The 20,969-nt window shown below is 48.1% G+C and overlaps 3 protein-coding genes across 5 annotated transcripts in view; 2 read left to right on the top strand and 1 right to left on the bottom strand.

The window, feature by feature from the left end:
* Positions 1–1,647, top strand: part of LOC311366921 (uncharacterized protein) — a 6,311-nt gene extending 4,664 nt beyond the window's left edge. For all 3 annotated transcript variants that reach the window (XM_084485701.1, XM_084485700.1, XM_084485699.1), the window contains 2 exons: positions 254–362; positions 556–1,647. In XM_084485701.1, the coding sequence (XP_084341827.1) occupies positions 254–362; positions 556–764 (318 nt within the window). In that variant the 3' untranslated portion in view covers positions 765–1,647. The remainder of the gene's footprint in view (positions 1–253; positions 363–555) is intronic.
* A 2,966-nt stretch (positions 1,648–4,613) lies between these two features.
* bhlha15 (basic helix-loop-helix family, member a15) lies at positions 4,614–5,215 on the top strand (the record flags this gene model as incomplete). Its single annotated transcript, XM_084485709.1, has 1 exon — positions 4,614–5,215. One exon carries the CDS (start codon positions 4,614–4,616, stop codon positions 5,211–5,213), a length of 600 nt encoding a protein of 199 aa, XP_084341835.1. The 3' UTR covers positions 5,214–5,215.
* Positions 5,216–6,171: 956 nt separating this feature from the next.
* On the bottom strand, positions 6,172–20,759 carry tecpr1a (tectonin beta-propeller repeat containing 1a). Its single transcript, XM_084485678.1, has 24 exons — positions 20,628–20,759; positions 18,522–18,796; positions 17,972–18,154; positions 17,292–17,414; positions 16,703–16,822; positions 16,400–16,574; positions 15,967–16,064; positions 15,712–15,813; positions 15,128–15,276; positions 14,071–14,750; positions 13,576–13,721; positions 13,061–13,216; positions 12,420–12,569; positions 11,240–11,397; positions 10,648–10,878; positions 10,386–10,482; positions 10,022–10,101; positions 9,860–9,916; positions 9,288–9,462; positions 8,806–8,941; positions 8,514–8,606; positions 8,118–8,224; positions 7,861–7,980; positions 6,172–7,739 (listed from the first exon to the last, which is right to left on the bottom strand). Exons 2-24 carry the CDS (start codon positions 18,744–18,746, stop codon positions 7,587–7,589), a joined length of 3,714 nt encoding a protein of 1,237 aa, XP_084341804.1. The 5' UTR covers positions 18,747–18,796; positions 20,628–20,759; the 3' UTR covers positions 6,172–7,586.
* Between the last annotated feature and the right edge of the window lie 210 nt (positions 20,760–20,969).

The following is a 20,969-nucleotide window of genomic DNA, read 5'->3' as shown; positions in this document are numbered from 1 at the left end:
CATCTTTCATGGCTACAGTGTCAATGTAACACTGTTTGGTTTAAAAGGTTTGATTCCTAATTTAGTCCTACCCTACATGCCAAAAACATGTCATGTCAAAACATCTCTAATATAGGTGGCTTGTTTAGATCAACATTAGCAGATACTACAATTCAAATACTATTGTTTAAGATGGAATCCTGTTATGCTAAGTACAATGAAATAATGACTTGTTCTGGCAGCTAACTAGCTAACGCACATCCCTCCTCCATAGGAAAGCCCCACCAGGCCGCAGCCAAGCCTGTCTTCAGCGTCCTACGATGAGGACCCCTCCACACCAAGCAGCTATCCCAACAACCATCAGGACTTGGCCTTGGACCATGGTGATTTGAAATGAATTCCTTTGAACTCCTTTGAGCTAGCCCAAATTCACACTTATAAGCCCAGTAACGAGATTGGGGCTGGAATCCACCGCTAGCTAATTTAACTTGTTGTCTCCCAACCCTAGTAGTCAACATTGTTATCCTAAAGCATCTTCTCGTCAATAATTGCCTTTGTTTGTCTTTTGGCTTGAAGGCTTTGAGTGGGAGGATGATTTTACCGCCCTGGACTGGGCGACTCCCACCAAGACGAACTGCCACACGGGGAGGCGACACTCGGACCCCAGTCCACAGCGCTTCCACACACTGTCTCAGCTGCGGACCCCTCTGAGATACCAGCTGCCCAAGACCTGCCTGGTCCTCACCCACGTCCCCGAATCAGACCTGGAGGACCTGGGGCTGTAGTGCAGGGACACACACACACACACACACACACACACACACACATACACACAGATACACGCCATGATGAGACGAGACACTCAGACAGGTAGACCTTATTGGACTGCTCTTTCTGAGGAGGCACGTCGGGGACCTACATCTGCTGCCCCCACCTCCCCACGCTCCTCCGCTGCATCCCCCCTTCCCCCCGCCGTCGCCATGGCTTGGAGTGACATCCGCACATGTTTTTCTCCCAACCAGCCGCCAGACAGCCAGCCTTGGCATCATGGAAAAAATGACTAATCTCACCTCTCTCTCTCTCTCTCTTTCTCTCTATCTCTCTCTCTCTCTCTCTCTTGACTATCCTCTGCCCATCGCCTCTAGCTCCCATCCCTCCCCCTCCCTTCCTCTATCCTCCTCCCCCTCCATCTCCCCCCCCTCCCTCCCTTATTTTTCTGATGACTCAGGGTTCCTAACATCACCGGTCTCTCCTGGCCCTTTCGAAATGGATACACGCACACCTGCCGGTCATGACATGGCGAGGCAGCCGTGGCCGCGGTGCTTTCTGGGTGACTGGCCCTGCCATAACAGAATCTTGCATAATCATGTGCTACATGTTCCTAGGCACTGCGGATGCATCCGGTAGGAGACATCATTTAGCAAGTAATCGAGTTAACTGCACCTTTAATGGTACGCAGGGTGTCCAGTGTGTGTGCGTGTGTGTGCGTGTGTGTGCGTGTGTGTGCGTGTGTGCGTGTGTGTGCGTGTGTCAAAGTCTAAATGATTGCTATTAAAGAAAAAGGACAAAACAGGAAGCAGGACTGAAGCTGAATTCATCATGTTGTACTGGAAGAAAACTAGAAGAAAGTGAAACTGAAGTCAATAAATAAACTTTATTCAAGGTTGAGTTGTGTGCAAGCTGCTGAGTCTAGTAACACAATTGAAGTAAAACGTACCGGAACACAGTATAATTCTATTAGTCGAAACATCTCACATGCCCTCCTTTCATTAAAGCACAATCTTGATACAACATCCCTTAGTTCCATTCCGGGATTAATAAAGTACATTTACCTTATTGTAGCGTATTGTTTTGTATCAAGGTGGAAGTTTTGAGTTACGTTCATGTTTATTAGTATGGTCTTAATGTACAGGGACTAGTGAGTGTAAATGGGCGCCACACTGCACACTACCATGATGCTAGTACCACAACGCTACTACATCCAGGTGTTTTATCAGGAGTGTTTTACTTCATTTTCTGCTTAAATATAGCATGTGTGTTTACCTTACCTCATCAGCTGTAAACGGCCTGGTCTTTATCATGCTATGTGAATAAACACACAGTTTGTGTAGGCCTCGGGCAATTCAAGACCGAAAGTAATTTGCAAAATATGCTGTTACCACGGACCGAGCAGAAAGAATGCGAAAGAATAGAGCCAGCCCGTTAACCAAGTGAGACCAGTTCATAAGTACACACGTATGCACGCAGACACACACACACACACACACACACACACACACACACACACACACACACACACACACACACACACACACACATGCAGACACACACACACACACACATATAGGAAGAGGCATACACAAACAAACACACACACACACACACACACACACACAGAGACACCCACAAACCCCCCCCCCCCCACACACACACACACAGGCTGTTCAAGGACACTAACCAGTGAGGTGTGTATGTTGTGTATTTTTGCTTTTGAGAGCTGGGAGCTGCACACCTGTAACCATTAGTTACAGTCACTATGTGACTGTGTCACTTAATATGTTCTGGTATTAACTCCTATAAACCTCCTCAGCTCACCTCCTCAGAGACCAATGATATTTGCGTTGTTACAATATAATGGTGCAACAATAGTGTGTAACTGTGTATTGGCCAGAACTCTGCTGAACATGATGTTCACTGGACGAGCCACCTTGTTAAATTCAGAGAAGAAATTGACCATAAACGGTTCGTACAACACCTCAAACAATCCCAGACAATACCAGCATTAAACCAACGGGGATAAATAGTCAAGGAGAAAGGTAAACAACTGATAAACAACTCTCCCCCACTCAGAGTTAAAAACACGCGTGGTTTGATGGCAGTTTCCCCGCGACCCCAACATCAATATTGTAGGCTAGACCAGGGGGTTCTGAGCGCCAGTACAGATTGTATCACTGACAACCTCACGTACTGGTTCCATTATTATAATTTAGAATATAATTCGTCGACATGTAGGCTACATTGTAGGTAGCGCCAAAAGCATTGTATAATTTAAGGATTTAAACAAGAAAGTATGTGTGTATGTGTGTGTGTGTGTGTGTGTGTGTGTGTATGTGTGTGTGTGTGTGTGTGTGTGTGTGTGTGTGTGTGTGTGTGTGTGTGTGTGTGTGTGTGTGTGTGTGTGTGTGTGTGCGTGCGTATGTGCGTTTGCGCGCGCGTGTGTCTGCGTGCGCTGGCACGCAAACTGCTGAATGTATAAATAAAAACAAGATGCCAAACACTGGAACCGACAGCACAGACAAAAGGCAAATATTAGGCTAGTACAATATCTTTCAAGTAGCCTACTTCAGAATGCAACAATAAAGAGTATCGCGATCTATTTCTGAATGACTGCGTCAACCGAAGTGAGATATATGTGTGGTTCAGGTTGTAAAGCAGATTATCACTCTGTCTGCCTTGCAGTGACATTTCGGCTGACCACAATATTCGGTTGACAATGGTCCTATTTGCCTCGGTCTCCCATTGGCTGAGAGAGTGCTACGTGTACAATAGTGAGCAGCAACAGGTACCTCTCTCACACGTGACAGTGATCTCTCATCCCTGAGAGTGGCACGAGCGTCGCGTGTCTGTCCGCCAGAATAACGTTTGATATTTTTCCATCACCGGTCTCCTTGTGGTATTGTCATGGTTTTATTGATTGACGGCTAGATGGTGGACGTGCGTTGTTCCTGAAAACCAGGAGGTTGTTAAGAAGGAGGAGCTGTCAAGAGAGGTAAGACAATGAAACAGTTACTTTTTAATTCACTCATTTAGAGTTTTTTCTTTAGAATCTGGTTTAGGACCGCTGAAGGACCGTTTAGGACCGTTGAACATAAGAGCTCAAGTTTGAGAGCAGTTAAAAAGTGTCAAATTAAATAAACCTGTTTTAGATAGAAACGCACATTTGTGTAGGCTATATTGAAATCATGTTCCTCTCATTGTTTGTTGTTGTTTATTCGATAACTCAGGGCTAGTTGTGAGCTAAACTATAATGTATTTTTTACAACAATCTATTATTTTTACTTACACTTAGACTAAACATATACTAAAACTTTCCACTACCTGTCCAATTCTCGATCATTTGTTTACAACAGCCAGATTCTGAAATTCGGACACACCAGTCGTGTTGAAAAAGTGTTTAGTATGCAGAACAGCGTGTCTGCTTGCTTTAGAGTTTGTTTTGTGAGTGTAACCTTGAGGTGGGCACTTTTATCAGTGAGGGATAGATTACAGGCCAACATCATGCAGTTTTCACACCGCCCGGGGCTGATTAGATACAGCAGACCCAGGGATACCTGGCTCTTGAAATTTGATGGTTCTGTTGTACTCCCAGTCGGCTGACATAAGAATATATAATTCTCCATCTCCCTCTGTTCTTATCCACTCTTATTATGCTCTTCATGACTGCTACTGTTATGAGTCTTTGTTATATTTCAATAGAGGAGATCATGCACTCATCCAGTACCATTCAATCAAACCCATCAGGTTGGTGCCACTCATCAGGTTGGTGCCACTCATCCTCATCGTCTCTCTCGGGGACCCGGTTGGATCTGGGTGAGCTCATCACTGTCGCTGTGGACCAGGTCAGAGGCAGGGGAATGAAGTCCAAAGGGAAGGCTGTGAAAGCGTCCAGGAGGCCGTGGTCCGATGCCAGCCCGGACCCGGCGCTGGAGGACCCGGACACCGAGGTGGAGGAGGCCGGCACGTCCAGCGAGCAGGAGGAGGGCGACTCCGAGGCCTCGGCGCCTGCCGGTGGCTCGTGGCGAGGCTCCCTGCGGAGCAAGGACCGACGCAACGGGGCCGGCGGCAAGGGCCAGGGGGGCGGCGGAGGGAGACGGCGGCGCCAGCGAGGGCCGGCCCCCACGGAGCGCAACGTCCGCCGCCTGGAGAGCAACGAGCGGGAGCGCCAGCGCATGCACAAGCTGAACAACGCCTTCCAGGCGCTGCGCGAGTCCATCCCCCACATCAAGACGGAGAAGAAGCTGTCCAAGATCGAGACGCTGACGCTGGCCAAGAACTACATCAAGTCCCTGACCACCATCATCCTGGGCATGACCGGGGCGTGCCTGCCCGACGGCGAGGCCCAGGCGGAGGAGGCCAAGCTGCTGCAGTGCTACCAGCGGCACCTGGAGGAGGAAGGGGAGGAGGGCCTCACCCAGTTCCTCACCCACACGCATAGCTTCAGCCAGGGCAGCTAACACAGGGCTAATGGTGCTAGCAGGGCTAGCCAAGGACCCGGGGGCCCCGGGCAGTGGGAAGTCACTTGTTGTTGTTTTGTTCAGAACCACGGCAACAAGAGTGTCATGGGTTCTGGGCAAAACATTTGTATGTGACAGGGGAGGGGATACATCCAGGTATGATCCGAGCCCCTGGTGGATGAAAGAGGACATCCGTGAGGGCATGTACCCCGATACTGTGAATATTAAACTGGGTGCTCTTGTTCGCAGAGACGTCCTGGGAGAAGGGGTGGTTTTTGGAGCTAAAGGGTAATCATTCCTTCAGATATACTTTGAGACATCAAACCTCGACTTCCCTCTATTTATTATACATTAGAGATGAACGCAAAGACAGAGACAAACTTTTACAGATATTCGTACAAGTTGTGTCTATTTTATTGTGCTGTGTGCCCAACGCATGGGACTGCTATGGTTCTGTTCATTGTTCTGTCCATTTCTGATGTGCTGTGGTTGAAGCAGAGAGACTGAGAGACGGCTGCTGTTCAGCTCAGTTTCACTCGTGTTATCAGTGAGATTTATACCTGCCAATCGTAGCCTCAGGTGCCAACTGCCAGAGTCAACTGGGACAACAGGCAGTTCCCAGCGACAAATATTGCAATGTTTAAAGTAGGTTGAAAATCTAGTTTGAGAATATTTACAGAAGACAATTTGTTACTTGGAATTTACATAACTTTGGCCAAAAGGTGTTTGGATTTAGTGGAGTTTAAGTTGTCCTTCCTCACAAACATAGCAAGTCCATTTTGAGGTGCCAATATTTGAGTGGACATTTACTTCTGTGATGTTAATATTTTATTTCCCCCCCCCAAAAAAATCTAAACTAATGAATTACAATGACGTACCTTGAAAACAAAAGGAATTTGAGAATGTTTTTTTTTATCAATAAACACATTTATTTATTGACAAATAGCTAGTTATTCACCATGCACAGCAGAGAAATTGAGAACGCACTTGCCAAAGAGTAGCATGTCCGTTGTTTTAGCTGAGCTATCGGTTAACAGACAATGTACTGTAGTTACCTTATCAACGACACCCTTATCATGTCTGGCCATATTGTCCTAATTTATTCACAGATAGCCTATTTTCTCTTCACATAAACTAACGCCTTGAGTGATGCAAGTGGTTGGAATGTCTGTCTAAAAGTGATTTTTGAATTTTCCTCTCATTATCTAACTCCTGATAAATGTACATAATTCCATCGCAACGTACCAGCATGACATTATGACATGCTAATCAACACCAATATTATACCAATAAGGGAAACAGGCACCCTACTCAGTCATTCAACGCTTGCTTTTCTTTTTCTTTCTAAAAGCAAGCGTGGAATAAAATTTTCTTTCATGCATTACATCACTATTTTTTCCTGAGAAAAGGGATGGACCACGAGATCAAAACTCCCGTCTTAAGAAATAATACAACTATCCAGCCCCTGTGATCCCTCCCACACCATGGCACAAGGGTCCATTGTATCTCATCGATGGAGGATGGCGGCACATTGCCTGACATTAGCACTGAAATGTGACCATGGATGATCTGCAGCTGGTAGGTGGTCAGGGGAAACACAGCGTACAAGCTCTATCGAACATGAGGTCAGGGGGACCCTAGAAATGTAGCATTGTCTCATCCAGTCAGTGTGGTTAAGATGACATTGTTGTGACCTAAAGCATCTTCTTCAGTGTTTGCTATGTAATATAACAGCTGCTATTACGGGCAGTTTAGATGCCAAAGTCCCTATTAAAGTACACTGTTCACAAATACATTCAAGCTTCCGCTCCATAAAACTTTACCCCTGGCAGCCTTGTTCTCAATAACCACAAACACATAAATAAACGTATTAAATATACATTAAGACAGGTTAGTTAGACAACAATGCAACTTTTGGCTTAAGATAGTGGTCAAAATGTCCTAAGAAAGATATACAACTAAAATAAAAAAAGACCAAACTAAAAACTGGGAATATAAGGAGGATACAACCACTTCCTAAAGGGGAATCTTTCCAGCACAGAATCTTGAGTAAAATCCAAAATGTATAAAGTATATTGCACCTTTAAAAAGAACACCAACATACTGGGTAGATTGGTGGCTCAACCCGCTAGGTCGCTGACCATGTAGGTCGTTCCCTCTCTCTTTCAACCGTCTGTCTTCACCCATGAGATTTGAAGTAGTAGCTTAAACAGTTTTGAGTTGGGGAAGGAACAGCTGAGCATAATAAACTCCAGCCAAATATGTGCACTGTGGAATTTTTTAAAGCATAACCCTACATTGTTAAACAACGTACATGAAGAGGGGGTATTGGCTGCGTGTGGGTCTGGTTTCTGACTCGCATCCACTTCTTGGCTAGCATCCCCCAGCGCTGCCATTGGCTCCCTCTGGGTTATGGGCGGGGTTTGGAATGCCACGAGCGGGCAGTGATTGGTCTGTTAGAGAGGGTAGGCAGATCCGAGGTGGATCCATTGAGTTCCCTCTGATGGAAACGTGGTCCCAACCACCCTAAACAAAATGGAGGTAGGCGCTCAATGAACAAAACAGCTTCTGGCTACACGCGGACATACACTGACATAAGACTGGTGTAAGTACAGAGGTTCACGGATGAATGGCCGTGTGCCCTTACCCCTATGCCGTAGTCCCAGGACTGTCCTTTGGGGTCCAGGGGCTGGACCCCCAGCCGGTGACACACCGTCCCACAGCTCAGACTGTGGCTGCCCTGCACCTTGTCGGCTATGATCCACACCTATGCAGAGAACCCACACAACCGCAGAGCAGATTATCACCAACACAATTTGAAAGAACATGTAAGACCCAATAAAAGGACATGGTGGCCTGAGAAGGGAACTACGGTGGTATGAATGGGGCCTGGGTGGCTGGTACCTGATCCAGTGGGCCGACCGAGACCTTGCGGACGTTGTCGGAGATATGCTCCCAGGAGGAGCCCTGGGGGTAGCTAGGAGTCACGTCCTGACGGTACCACAGGTTACCTGGACGACAGCATGACGTGGACAGTGACAACATAGAAATATGAACATTTTTAGGGTCATAGATTTACATTTGGTCATTTGGCAGACCCTTCATCCAAAGTGACTTACAAGGAAGGCTGAGTAAAAAGCATAAAAATCTAACATAAAAAAAAAATTCTTATTATATAGACTCTCTCTCTCTCTCTCATAGGTCATCACTATGACAGTTTGGAGAGAAGGTAAAAGCAAAAGAAGAGACAATTTCACAATTCTGTGAAATTTTGAGGAAGTTTGAATGCCACCATTTTACCATTCTCATCCACAGCGCAGATGGACGTCCTTCCTACTGAGACCTGCTTCAACTTCTGTTTGGGTGGCGAAGGGATGTGGTACCAGCACTCTCCTGCAGGGGGTGACAAACCACACACACCGTGAGCTTTCTCAGAACACAGCCATTTATCACTGTTTCACACAAAATCAATGAACCCGCATGCATTCAGCCGATCCTACTTTGTCCGTACATGTTTGGCCAACCTGTGATCAAACACCGGCGCCCCCACCCCCCCGACCGCAACCCCACCCCCACCACCTCCTCGACCGACCTGCAGGATTGGTGGTGGACACAGAACCCCTGAAGAAGGCGGAGCCGTCCCTGGCGATGGCCCACACCTGGCTGGCCCCTCCGATGGAGACTGACTTGAAGGCCTGGTCCGTTCCCACGTGTAGCCATGACGACCCCTGGGAGACGAGCACATGGCAGGTGGATGTAAAGAAACTAGGAGGTACTCTACCCACCTGTCTCTAGGGGGGGGGGGCGTTTGTTTATTTCAGTGGGTACAGAGCGTCAGGCTCTAGGATGCCTACAGCTAGACATTTATTTTAGCTTGGATTTTCCATTAAACACCAAATGCATACACTTAAGATTGTGTGTGTGTATGTGTGTGTGTGTGTGTGTGTGTGTGTGTGTGTGTGTGTGTGTGTGTGTGTGTGTGTGTGTGTGTGTGTGTGTGTGTGTGTGTGTGTGTGTGTGTGTGTGTGTGTGTGTGTGTGTGTGTGTGTGTGTGTGTGTGTGTGGTCCACTCACGGCAGGTGTCAGTGTGGTGACCCCAAGTCTACACAACACGTCTCCCTTGTTGCTGATGGCCCACAGGGGCACCACCTCCACGCTGCTCTGAGCAGCACACGGGAGGATGCTCACGTCACTCAAAGCAATGGGCGGGACTTCCTGCCATGGCCCTGTGGTGGTCAGTTTACACTTCCTGTTGAAATCAATTACACCAAATACATGTCAATGGCTTCGAATTTACTCTAGGAATTAGTTAAATAAACTAAAGTCAGACTATTGTTATAACACTATCATAATAATTAATTTGTGTGTGCTGTTAGATGATCATTGAACTAAAAATAATTGACAAACAATAATTTAACAATCAACAAAAAAAAAAAAAATCTGTATTTATTAAGTGTTTTCAATCTTAATCATTAAATTACTCTTTGTTAATTATTTTTAATTGACTGAACACCGACAGGTCAATGGAGAAATGTTTCCTCTTGTATAATATTTATATAAACCTTTTAAAGATCGTATTATAAAATTCAATAATGTTCACATCAATGTGGTGGACAGCCGTGCCAGTGGAGCACTCTAAATAATACCTGGCCCATCGCCTCCTACGCACAAAGTCCTTCAAGGTCTTATAGCCGTGGTAGGACCTGCAGAGGGAGAGCGGAGAAGCAGATTGTCATCTCAGCAGTTCAATTCAAGCTCATCCGAAAGGGTGACGTCAGCAGAGAGAGGAGCATAATGGTGACTCTTACGCAGGGAAATCTGCAGCGTACTGCCATCCCTCTCGGTCTGTCCCTTCAGAGACACCGTAGTCCACCGCCCAATCAGACACCTGCATATAGAAAAGACAGGATGCTAACGTCCAAGGGTTTGACTTTATTTCTGCTATGATTCTATATGTTGCTTTGGACCATAAATAATCATCTGTGATTTTCCATCTATAAAGACCAAGGTGGTGTGGAATAGCAACAGAAATTGGAAATTACATAATATAAATAAAAAGAAACAGTTATTACTACTATAAAGAAGAACTTTAAATACCAGGTCAAATTTCAAACAATGCAGGGAATGTTGAGTGTGCGTGTGTGCGTGCGTGCGTGCGTGTGTGTGACTCACCCATGTCCAGTGCGGAGAGGGGGTTGTGGTGTGGGTCTTGGTGCACTCATGCAGACCAGAAGCATCGCTCCACATGTATCGGTCTGTTGGAAGACCTCTGAGCACAACATTTACAACAAGGCACCAGAGAGAGACACTTTTTTTTTTTCTCCACACTTTTCTGCCCCCTACTGGTCACAAACCAAATTAGTGCTACTTTATTACGGGTGGTAATTGACCAGTAGAGGTACATTACCCTGGTAAACATGCATCACCCTGTTACCTGCTGGTGTAGCCTGTGACCGGGTTCCACCGCTGGTTCTCATAGATGTAGACGCTCTTGACGTCCGTCTGGGTGTAGATGTTGTCCGTGCTGCTGGCCAGGCCCTGGAAGATGCCGCCTCCGTAGCCACCGGTGTGCACCCAGGCGGTGTGGTCGTAGCCGATGCCCCACACCACCCCTACGCTGTTGCCCTCCACCAGGCGAAGGTGCCCCCCCACCTGCCGCCAGAACCTGGCCAACAGAAATGTGGAACAAAAGGTTTTTGGTTTATTTTCAACACACATACTGAAGGTCTCGGACCGGAACATGACTAGCAATAAAAGGTGTGTCAGTGCAGGCTTCAAAGTGCAAAGTGCAAAGTCTTTCAAATCGTTCCTACAAACTACAAAGTACTCTAAACAATCGCGTGGACATTACATTTCACAAAAACTTCAGATGGTAAGAAATGTGCAACAATCGATCACAGTTGATGGTTAACGGTTCTGGCCTAAGAGAGTTTGGTGGGGTCGGCTCACTGTTAAAGGTGGTACCCTGATCATGTAAATGAGGTTTGATTCAATCAGGTTTGAGATGAGCGGATGATTGTTCTTACATTTGTTCGCAGGGGGTGGGGTAGGGCAATGCCTCCAGGGCGGGGCTGGGCTCGCTGACGAAGACGTCCCCCCTGCAGGTGACCGACCAGATGGCCTGCTTGGAGGGGGGGCCCTGGATCCCCCTGGAGTCACAGCAAGACACGCTCAGCAACGCCAGCTGGATGGGGAGAGAGGAAGAGAGGGAGGAGAGGAGTGGAATGGAAGAATGTATATGTTGGTTAGTCTTAATACTTTAAGCTTTGTTTTCTTCAGGTTGGGTTATCTGGCCACCCCGTCTGTTAGCTGGTGTAATCTAGTTCCCCTCTGTTAGGCTTGTCCCTGTGGTGATCCGGTCACAAGGACCCCCTTCCCTATACCAAAACAACTCCCGTATGTCAACATTTCCCTGTTCCCTGTTAAAAGCTGCTAGAGAGGAGACTAGTGTATGCAAACATTAGAAAGGTACATTTTCTGCAACAATTGTGTGCTTTTTTTGCATTTAGAAGTCTCATCGGTCCGAGGAACAACATCTCAGAACAAAATTGCCACGACAGGAGTGAAAGTAGCATAACAATGGGTCAGAGACGGTTTGAGACGTTATAAAAAGACAACAAGGAAACACAAAACTTCCATTTTCGACCCACTTCCTCTTAATACCCTTCTGGTTTTTGCAACAATAAACACAGTTGCTCACTTCACACTAAACAAGGTTCTAAAATTGTGGAGAGAAAGCTTTATTCATTTAAAATGAGAATCAGTTTTAATAGATATCAATTGTTTCATTTTTTTTTTTTTTTTTTTAAGATTTTTGCATTTTTCAGCTTTATTATAGAGAGAGACAGAAAGGGAAGTGTGGAAGACAGAGGGGAAGACTTGCAGTAAATGACCCAGGCCAGATTCGATCCTGGGTCTCTGCGATTAGGACTTCTCCTAATACATGGTATACGCTTTAGCCCAGTGCGCCACCAGGGCACCCTATCAATTGTTTCTGATGCTTGTTCACATCTCTAATATAATAAACATAACCTATGTGCTGACATAAGGTTTCTCCTTTAGCTAAGGTAACTATGACTCAAATGTTTATTCTCTCTCACTTGGGAGTGGCACTGTTGGATTTCATTTATTCTCCTCTGGGCTTAGGTGTTATCCCCACCCAAAGAACCGGCTTATCATTTACTATTTGGATAATTTGGACCTCACCCAGTCGTGCATCTCTAGCTCTGTGGAGGCGGCCAATCGGATGGGCCACCTCTGCTTGGTCCTTTCTGCTGTGTAGATGGCAAACGTGTGCTTAGCGTCGTTCAGTACCGGCACCAAGATGGTCACCTCGTTGACAAAGGCATGCAGGTACTGGAGGGAAGGAGAGGAGAGGAAGTACACGAGGCAGAGCAACAGTTAATATATTGTTTTTCAATTATTGACAGCCTGAAGGTTATAAACAGAAGAGTTCATCTCTATGGACACGCACATACACAGAAACTGAAACACCGTGTCAAATAAACATAGGTGACTCACAGGGTGCCCTAAAAAGCCAAATCCAACACAAACAGGGTGGTACATGAGTACACAAACCTCCTGCTGCTCTGCAGAATAACAAGTTACACATACCAAAAACCTACACGCAACAACCACACACACTGATATCTCTCTCTCTCTCTCTCTCTCTCTCTCTCTCTCTCTCTCTCTCTCTCTCTCTCTCTCTCTCTCTCTCTCTCTCTCTCTCTCTCTCTCTCTCTCTCTCTCTCTCTCTCTCTCTCTCTCTCTCTCTCTCTCTCTCTCTCTCTCTCTCTCTCTCTCTCTCTCTCTCTCTCTCTCTCTCTCTCTCTCTCTCTCTCTCTCACCTTCTTCTCCTCGTTGAAGTTGTAGTAGAGGAAGAGGATGCCGTCCTTGTTGCCGTCCGGCCCGGAGAACTGCTCCAGGGCGAAGCGCACATCCACCCACTTGTGGGGCTTCCAGTCCCTCCACCACTGCATGGTGCCCTTCTTCACCCACACCGACTGACCAGGAGGGGGGAGGAGAAGAGGAGAGAGGTGATGAGGAGGAGAAGAGGAAAAGAGGGATAAGAGACGATGAGGAGGGAAAGGAGGAGAGAAGAGACGGAGGAGAGAATAGAGGGAGTGGAAGAGGAGAGATGAGGTGATGAGGAGAGGGAGGAGAGAAGAGAGGATGGAGAAGAGAAGAGAGGGAAGGATTGGAGAGGAGAGAAGCGATGAGGAAAGGAAAGCAATGAGAGAGATTTTGATATAAAAGTTTCAAATAGAGAAATGGATGACTTGAGAAACAGTTGACAGTGATGATGAATGCATGGTCACTGTCCAGAATGACAGTGGCCCTTTGAAACTCCCGCTGTGTGTACCTGCTCCACAGCCTGCTCATAGTGTCTGAAGTTCTCCATCTCTCTCTTGGACCTCTGGCCCAGCTGCTCCAGGATCTGCTGGTGCCAGGCCGCCGTCTGGCCCGGGCTGATGGACAGACTCATGCTCTGGACTGACTGGACCAACGCTGTCCACGGCAATGACAAACACATGTTTTGTTTACCGCTTCAGCTGGTTAGCAGACGCTTTTATACTGAGCAACTCACGGTGATTCTAGATTTAGATACATGTCAAGAATGAACAAGGCAGGTAGGCCATCTTGTTCTAGGAGGCCTACAGGTCGACTCAAACCCAGAGAGTCTAACCACCACTCAACACTAGCATACCTGCCTGCACTGTTCACAGTTCCACGGCGTTCAAACATAGAAAACACAATTCAGATCAAGGGCCCTCTCTCCACGTCGGATAAACAGACACCCAGACGGACACGGAGACAGAGAGACAACAGATACATCGACAGACAGAGTTCAACCCACCCCCAGAGGCCCCGGGGCAGCTGAACCAGTTGAGCTGAGAGTGGGAGTCCACGGCGCAGCCCCCCCCGCTGACCCAGGCCCACATGGGGGGTCCGTCCTCCCCGTAGGGCTCCTCCTCCAAGGCCAGGGAGTACGTCACCACGGACGACAGGCTGCAGGTGTCGGCGCCGGCGTCCAGCGCCGCCCCCCCGGGGGCCCCCTCCGCCACGGGGTCCGGCTGGCTCTGCGTCTCCTCCAGGTCCACGTTGCTCCAGAGCGGGCCCCTGGACTGGCTGGAGGGGAGGGCCGGCGCCAGAGAGGAGGAGGAGGAGGAGGCTGCGGGGGGCTGCCCCGGCTTGCCGTCCTCCCCGGGGAGGGGCTCCTCCCCCTGGGCGGGGGGCCCGGCGGCAGAGGGGCCCGCGGCCTCGGCCCGGTCGGAGAGGAGCTCTGAGATGAAGCTGTCGCTGGTCACCTTGGGGACACAGCGGGGTTTGGGGTGGGCGTCGAGGTCCGCCGCCAATGGGGGCAGGGGGCCGTCGTCGAGGGCGTGGTCGGGGGCGCGGCCGGGGTCCGCCGCGCGAGCGTCCGAGGTCGGCGGCACGGGGGAGCCCTCCGTGGCCGCTCGTTCCCGCTCGACGTCAGAGTCGGCGTCGCTGGCCGCCGATTGGCCGCGCACCTCGCCAGTGAAGAAACAGCCAGCGCTACGACGCGATTTGAATATAAAACAGGAACCGAGGAATCAGGAGACTGTTGGGCTGTTTTGATTTCACAATGGATTTCCATATAGTGTACAACGTGTGCACTGATTGCACACCTCTGAACAAAAGACGTAATCACTAGGCTCGCCCTGGAGTGTATGGGTGTGTAAACACAAATGAGAGTGCGTGCACGTGCCTGTGCGTGCGTATGTGTGTGCATGTATGTTGCAATACATTCAATAGGCCTACCCCTTACAACGCTAAAAATGAGAGTCAATTAAAGTCAATTAAAGACTTTAGAGTCAACGGATTGATAGGTTGAGAGTGAGTGAGTGAGTGAGTGAGTGAGTGAGTGTGCAACCCCCCCCCCCCCCCACTACCTGTGGAGGCTGTTGGTGCTGGCACTGGAGTGGGAGCGCTCGCTGTCCCTGGGTGCGCTCAGAGCTCGCCACGCCTTCCCGCTCAGCTCGCTGGCGGTCACGCCCTGCCGCTGGTACAAGCCCCGTTCCCCGCTGCCCAGCGCCCACACCTGTGGTCGAAAAACAAGCGCACCAAGGAGGCTCGCTCAACCCCGCGCTCACGCTACAGCGACGGGTCGGAAGATCTCCGTTTGGAAGATCTCTTGACAACAACCGGAGCCATACATGCATTTCTTGCTCAGTTGATGAAAAAATAAATAAGTATCCTCCTAGGTTAGAATTCGAATGAATGAAAATGAATACACTATTTTACCTCGGACACTCGCATTCCTTTTGCGCAAGTTTCATGTCTTTTATCACGTTCCAATTTCAATGTATATTTGATCACCGTTTCTATAGAAAAGTTGACATTCCAATTACATGGAACTTGAAAAAGGTGACAAAGATGGCAGTGTTTTCTCAACAGTATATCATGTAATGTGTAACGTCTTGTTTTAGGATTTTACTAAAACCAGGAATGGAACAGTCGGTGGAATGGGACTCGCCTGGTCGTTGAGGCCCACGTTGACCATGATCATCTCCCCCACCATGCCGATCCAGCCGGTGCCACACGGGTTGTGGGAGTTCACGCCTCGCCTGAACCACACCTTGGTGGACACAGGACGACGGAAGTCACAGCCAATGATGAATAAATTATTGGTGCGCAGTGTTGTTTACTATTTTTGCTACTGTTCATATTCTCTTAAAATCTTGCTTCAATTATTGTGTGTATGTGTATGTGAGTGTGTTACATCCCATACCTTGTTGTCCTTGGTTACAGCCCACACCACATTGACTCCTACTGCCACGCCGGTGGCTCCCACAGTGCTAGGAGAATCTACTACGGTCCAGGCAGTACCTGACAAGCACCCACACACACACACACACACACTTCCTGTCATTTAACAAATTAAAAGCGGAACGAAGCCCCTAATCTCCTTATTTTACCATCATCACAATCTCATAATAAAAACACGCCCATTATTGTGACCACCTCCCAGTACCCACCACCGAGTGCCCCCCCAGCCAGTATCCCCCATCCAGTACCCACCACCCACCACCCAGTACCAACCACCCACCACCCATTACCACCCATTACCAACCACTCACCACCCAGTACCCACCACCCAGTACCACCCACCCAGTACCCACCACCCACCACCCACCACCTAGTGCCCCCAATCCAGTACCCACCGCTGGGGCAGTCGCGGCCGATGCCCTCCCTGACGACCAGCTGGCCCTCCCAAAGCACCGCCCACACCAGGTCCCCGGGCCCACAGCTGATCTGCACCACCTCCCCGGGCACCGACACCTCCGTCCAGGACGAGCCCTCGGGGTTGTGGTGCTGGATGCCCTCTCTGTACCACACCTGGGGGGAGCGGGAGGAAGAGACGACACCCAGATAGTAGGAGTGTGTTCAGAGGGAAAGACGGGGTATACAGCAGGAGGAGCTGAAGCAGCAGAGGGGTGTGTGTGTGTGTGTGTGTGTGTGTGTACCTTGCCCTGCAGGGACACAGCCCACAGTGAGAGCCGGCCCCTGGGCTCGTCGCTGATCTCCCAGCCCCCACAGCTGATGTCGCTGACAGGGTCCGGGAGGGCCGACTGCTCCGAGGGGATCTGTCAGCACCGGAAGAGAGACGCAGGTGAACACACAGACATACACTATAAAAAACACACACACACACACACACACACATATATATATATGCACACAATACCAGACACACTATACCACACACACACACACACAGATATACACGCTAGGCACAGAACCACACACACACACACACACACACACACAGAGGTTCATGTCAACATACACACACACACACACCCACCCAAGACAGATCCACAACAAAATACCACACAAACACACAGCCCCACTCATACATGCAATTTAATTAGTGCCACTCAAACACTCGAACACGATACCACATATAACACACACACACACACACACACACACACACACACACACACACACACACACACACACACACACACACACACACACACACACACACACACACACACACACACACACACACACACACCGTGAATAACAGGCAAGCCCTTGTCCACCCACCTTAGCCCAGCTGTCTCTGGCCTTGTACCTTCTGTAGCGCAGCCAGCGCCTGCGTCGCACGCAGGAGTTCCACTTCTTGTCCTTGGTGTAAGTGGCCGGGAAATCCATGGCGTAGGTCCAGCCCTGTGGACCAACCAGCACACAGAACCCCGTCAGCACTGAGCCCACAGCCTCTCAGGGACGGAGACACGCGGAGGAGGAGAAGACAGAGTGGGCGGACAAATAGACGCTGCAAAATTTGCCGTGGGTTGTTTTTGGAAGTTTCAGGTATATCGTAAAAAAATGAAGTAACAGTGAACAGAGACAGTGGGTAGATAGACAGATCTTTTTTTTAAATAAAATTGGTGATATGGGATAGGTTGATATACATAATGGGGAATAAGAGAGAAACAAATTATGTGGAAAGAGAGACAGAGAGAGAGAGAGACAGTGAGCGATTTTTAAAGACACACAAAGAAAGAAAGAAAGAAAGAGAGACAGAGAGAAGAGAAAAGCTGTGAGAGAGATTGCGAAGGACAGACAGCGGGTGAGAGAGCGAGACAGAGATCGACGGGAGACGACGGAACGTAGCGGGGAGACGAAAGAGACAAGAGAGACCCAGATGCGGCAAAAAAAAAAAAGCAACGCCATGAGCGACGAACGGAGACGAACGGACAGACGGACGCCCCCTGGCTGCTCACCCCTTTCTCGGTGGGCTCCGCCTCAAAGTTCTCGTCGGCGTACCAGTCGGTCTCCCACTCCCAGCCGCTGGAGGGGAGGCCGAAGCCGTCCAGCGGCTGGTGCACCAGGCCCGTCACGTCACTCCACTGCCAGCGGTCGCTGGGCAACAGGCGCTCAGAGAATCCGTCCACGGGATTCCATCGCTAGTCGAAAGGACACCACAGACGAGAAGAGGAAGGCTGATTGTCGTAGTGCAACGTAGAAGAAGAATATAACCCGGCATAGACTATAATGCATTTTTGATGCATATTGCTTTAATTATTAAACGTATGTTTTTGGAATGAACCAGCTAAAAAAGGTTCTGGGTTAAATTCCCTGCATCTGCAGCCTAACCTGCAGGCATCCTTGAATAAGATACATCATCTATACCAATGACCCTATCTGTTGTTCTCTGAAAACCCCTGAATCCTAAACACGTTCCGAACCCCCCCCCCCCTCCCCCCCCCCGCCCCCCGCCAACCAGGAACTGCCTCAGCAGTTCCTGACCGAAGCCCAGAGCAGAGAACCCACCTGGTTCTCATAGGCCTCCTCCTGGTAGCGGATGGACAGGTCCGAGGCGTGGACGTTCAGGTAGATGTTGTGGTCGCACGCGATGCCCCAGCAACACTGCGTTGCCGCGGTGACGCGCTTGAACTCCAGCTGGGCGTCGTGGCACTGCTCCCACTGCTGCCCCCCCGTCGACAGGCGGTAGACGCGGCCGCGCACGTCCACCGCCCACAGCAGAGACACGGGCATGGCTCTGCAGCTGCTCCCCGCGCCTGGGCGACCGAGATGGGGCGGGCGAGCTTAGGAGATAGAGGACGAGAGATAAGAGATAAGTGGGGAGTGGGGAGTGGGGGGAGAGAGAGAGAGAGAGAGAGAGAGAGAGAGAGAGAGAGAGAGAGAGAGATTTTTCACATTACTTAAAAAAAAAAAATTTGTGTTATTCGTTTGGCTGATCAAACGTGTACAATAAAGAGATAGACACACTGTCAGGGGATTTGCAATCCACTCTTTAGCTGGATGTCTTTCTGTGTTCTGGCATAGTAGACTGCCTTGTACAAACAAAAAGTCGATCCATTGATCAATTATCAGTGTGACAGCGAGAGAGAAAGAGAAAGAGAGAGAGAGAGAGAGAGAGAGAGAGAGACCCACAGAGTAAGAGTCAGCACCATGCAGTGTGAGTGGGCTAAATAAACAACAACAACGTGCGATCACAGCAGCCACAATAGTCACCTGTTGTGATGAGAGGACCTCAAACTCCCCATAAACAGACTCATCACTCTGGACTTTAACAACTAGCAGCACACCTTTGTTAATATGAAACTTCCCTATTGCACACATCCTCCACATTGTAAATACAGTGTACCTAAAATGTATCTGTTTATACTGTACTTTTTATACTTACTTTTTATAGTATTCCACATTTGACTCTTTTTATATTTAGAATTTAATATTCAAATGTTTGGTATGCATGTGTACCGTTAGCGAATAGGAGATGAAACGGTGAGTGCAGGGTTATTGCTTAGCTCAAATGAAGATCCTGAATCATTGATAGGCTGCACATGACAGAATTGATGTGTGACAGTGTGCTAAATGTTTTTTACGTCTATGGGACTAGTGTCCCTTAAAGTAGGCCTACTACCAACCCAATAAAACATTTTTCACATGACAGAATTGATGTGTGACATTGTGCTAAATGTTTTTTACGTCTATGGCACTAGTGTCCCTTAAAGTAGGCCTACTACCAACCGAATAAAACAACAGCCTTAGGCATACAACTAGGCTTACAACTAACGCCTCTTCCACTAGGAGGAGGCGTTAATTAGGCGTTAATTATCCCTGCAAATCAGTGTGTAAAGCTGCTGACCTTTCTGTCAACGTCTAGTCTTTGTTTGTGTAAACGCTGCGTTGTCCTGAATTGTACCAACCTCAACGCACTTTCTATTTTGGCAAATAGTTTATTTTTCCAATTAGATGTGAGGAAACACAAGACGCGCGTAATTATAGGTCTGCACCACGACAGGCGCTTAGACAAGGGAGGCACTGTTATCTGTGGGTGGAATGAATGACCCTGACAACCTACACTAAATACTCAGATACCATTTCATACCGTTGCTATACATCAGTGCATTGTGATGAGTAAATGTAACCAAAAGTAAGTAAGATATGACCACAGAATCTAGAATAGACAATAAAATAATAGCAATGTCAATGATGGTTGTGGTCTTTCTAAAAGGATTGCATTGTGCCAATACAAACTCCAACCAGTGACGACCAGATATTTTGGATTGAATCACTTCAAAGCTTATCACCATGCATAATAAATAGTTATAAAGTAACTCGATCATAAAATATCAATGCAGGGAGTATCAATGTGAGGAGTAACGCTTGTTACGTTGTAACGAATGGTGCTAATGTATGGGGGAAAGCATGACATGCACGACATGTAACAATGATCGTTGAGTCATATGTTAGATAGCCATATGCTAAATCTGATTATATTATTATTAATAATAATAATAACGCCTAACGATTCGTTACACCCTTATATCGTGCAAGCTAATGGGCGACCGCCTGTTTGCTTTGACACACGATCAGAGGCGTAGATCTCTTGAAATAATAAAAAATACCAACCTTTGGTTTTCTCTCATATACGACCTATTTGTGTAGATAGTCCTCTAATATTCATTCAGCAAGTGAAAGTGGATGGACATCGTAATATCGTCACGTCTTTACATCACAGAAGGTTTTCTTTTTTGACACAGGAAGTGGTGTCGTTTCTCCACTCCCATTGGGTGCCGCTCTGCGTTTTATCCTCCACCTATCACGTTCGGTCTGCGGTCATTACACTTTCTCACCGCTAGATGCTGCTGTTGTCTACAATGAGAGAAGAGGAAAGATCATATTTTGTTTCTATTTCAGTGTCTTGCTTATTTTGTATTCATTGCATATTGTCAGTTCTAAGAAGTGTCAAAG

The sequence above is a fragment of the Micromesistius poutassou genome (assembly GCF_964030765.1).
Source record: "Micromesistius poutassou genome assembly, chromosome: 21".
Taxonomy (NCBI): Eukaryota; Metazoa; Chordata; class Actinopteri; order Gadiformes; family Gadidae; genus Micromesistius; species Micromesistius poutassou.
This window is presented reverse-complemented; position numbering and strand designations above follow the sequence as displayed.

Excerpts from the sequence above, each read along its gene's own strand:
- tecpr1a (XM_084485678.1), bottom strand. The coding sequence starts at position 18,746 with ATGCCCGTGTCTCTGCTGTGGGCGGTGGACGTGCGCGGCCGCGTCTAC. Across the intron at positions 14,751-15,127 it reads AGCACCAACAGCCTCCACAG|CGCTGGCTGTTTCTTCACTG; the intron begins GTAGTGGGGGGG and ends ATCGCGTCGTAG. Across the intron at positions 13,217-13,575 it reads ATGAGCAGGCTGTGGAGCAG|TCGGTGTGGGTGAAGAAGGG; the intron begins GTACACACAGCG and ends CCTCCTGGTCAG.